Source organism: Pygoscelis adeliae, unplaced genomic scaffold, assembly GCF_000699105.1.
Source record: "Pygoscelis adeliae isolate BGI_AS28 unplaced genomic scaffold, ASM69910v1 Scaffold52, whole genome shotgun sequence".
Taxonomy (NCBI): Eukaryota; Metazoa; Chordata; class Aves; order Sphenisciformes; family Spheniscidae; genus Pygoscelis; species Pygoscelis adeliae.
This window is the reverse complement of record NW_008824285.1, coordinates 409,784-410,507: the sequence shown is the minus strand read 5'-3', so window position 1 is coordinate 410,507 and position 724 is coordinate 409,784. Positions and strand designations below refer to the sequence as shown.

The 724-nt window shown below is 68.9% G+C and overlaps 1 protein-coding gene across 1 annotated transcript in view; it reads left to right on the top strand.

Moving 5' to 3' along the window:
• The window catches only part of GPR124 (G protein-coupled receptor 124), a 30,389-nt gene that overhangs the window by 22,791 nt on the left and 6,874 nt on the right, over positions 1-724 (top strand). Inside the window, exons 6-7 of the mRNA XM_009318626.1 lie at positions 50-251; positions 514-722. Coding sequence (XP_009316901.1) covers positions 50-251; positions 514-722 — 411 coding nt within the window. The remainder of the gene's footprint in view (positions 1-49; positions 252-513; positions 723-724) is intronic.

Here is a 724-nt window from a genome sequence, read left to right as displayed (position 1 = left end):
TGCCGGGTGGGGGGGCTACCCCTGCTCACCGGCGACCGTGTGCCCGCAGAACAGCATCGCCCTGGCCTCCATCCAGCTGCCGCCCAGCCTCTGCCCCAGCCCCGTCCCGGCCGCGCCGCTGGCCGACTGCAAGCTCCAGCTGCTGGTCTTCCGCAACGGCAAGCTCTTCTGCAGCACGGGCAACTCCTCCCGCCTGGCTGACGACGGCAAGCGCCGCAGCGTGGCCACGCCGGTCATCTACGCTGGGACCTGTAAGGGCTGCCTGTTGGCGGGGGCCTTGGGGTGCCCTGTGTGGGGCTTTTCTTGGGGGATGGAGCTCCATGGGGCTCCACGGGGCTCCTTGGGGTGTGCCCTGGTGCTCCTGCAGAGCAAAGTCATCCCTGGGGGTCCTCATGGGGAGGTGGCAACGTGCCTATGGGCTGCAGTGGGGGGTTCCCCATGGCCAGCCTCCTTTGGGGGTGCAGGCAGAGGGGTGTCTCTTGCCCTGCTCACCGCCTTTCTCTGTTGCTGCAGATGGCTGCGGAGTGGGAAACCTGTCGGAGCCGGTGGCCGTGTCGCTGCGGCACCCTGGGGAGGGCGCAGACCCGGTGGCCGCGTACTGGAACTTCGAGGTGCTGGGAGGTATGGGGGGCTGGAGTGCCGAGGGCTGCCAGTTGGCCGCCCAGGAGCCCAATGTCACCTCCCTGCACTGCCGGCACCTCAGCAACGTGGCTGTGCCCATGGT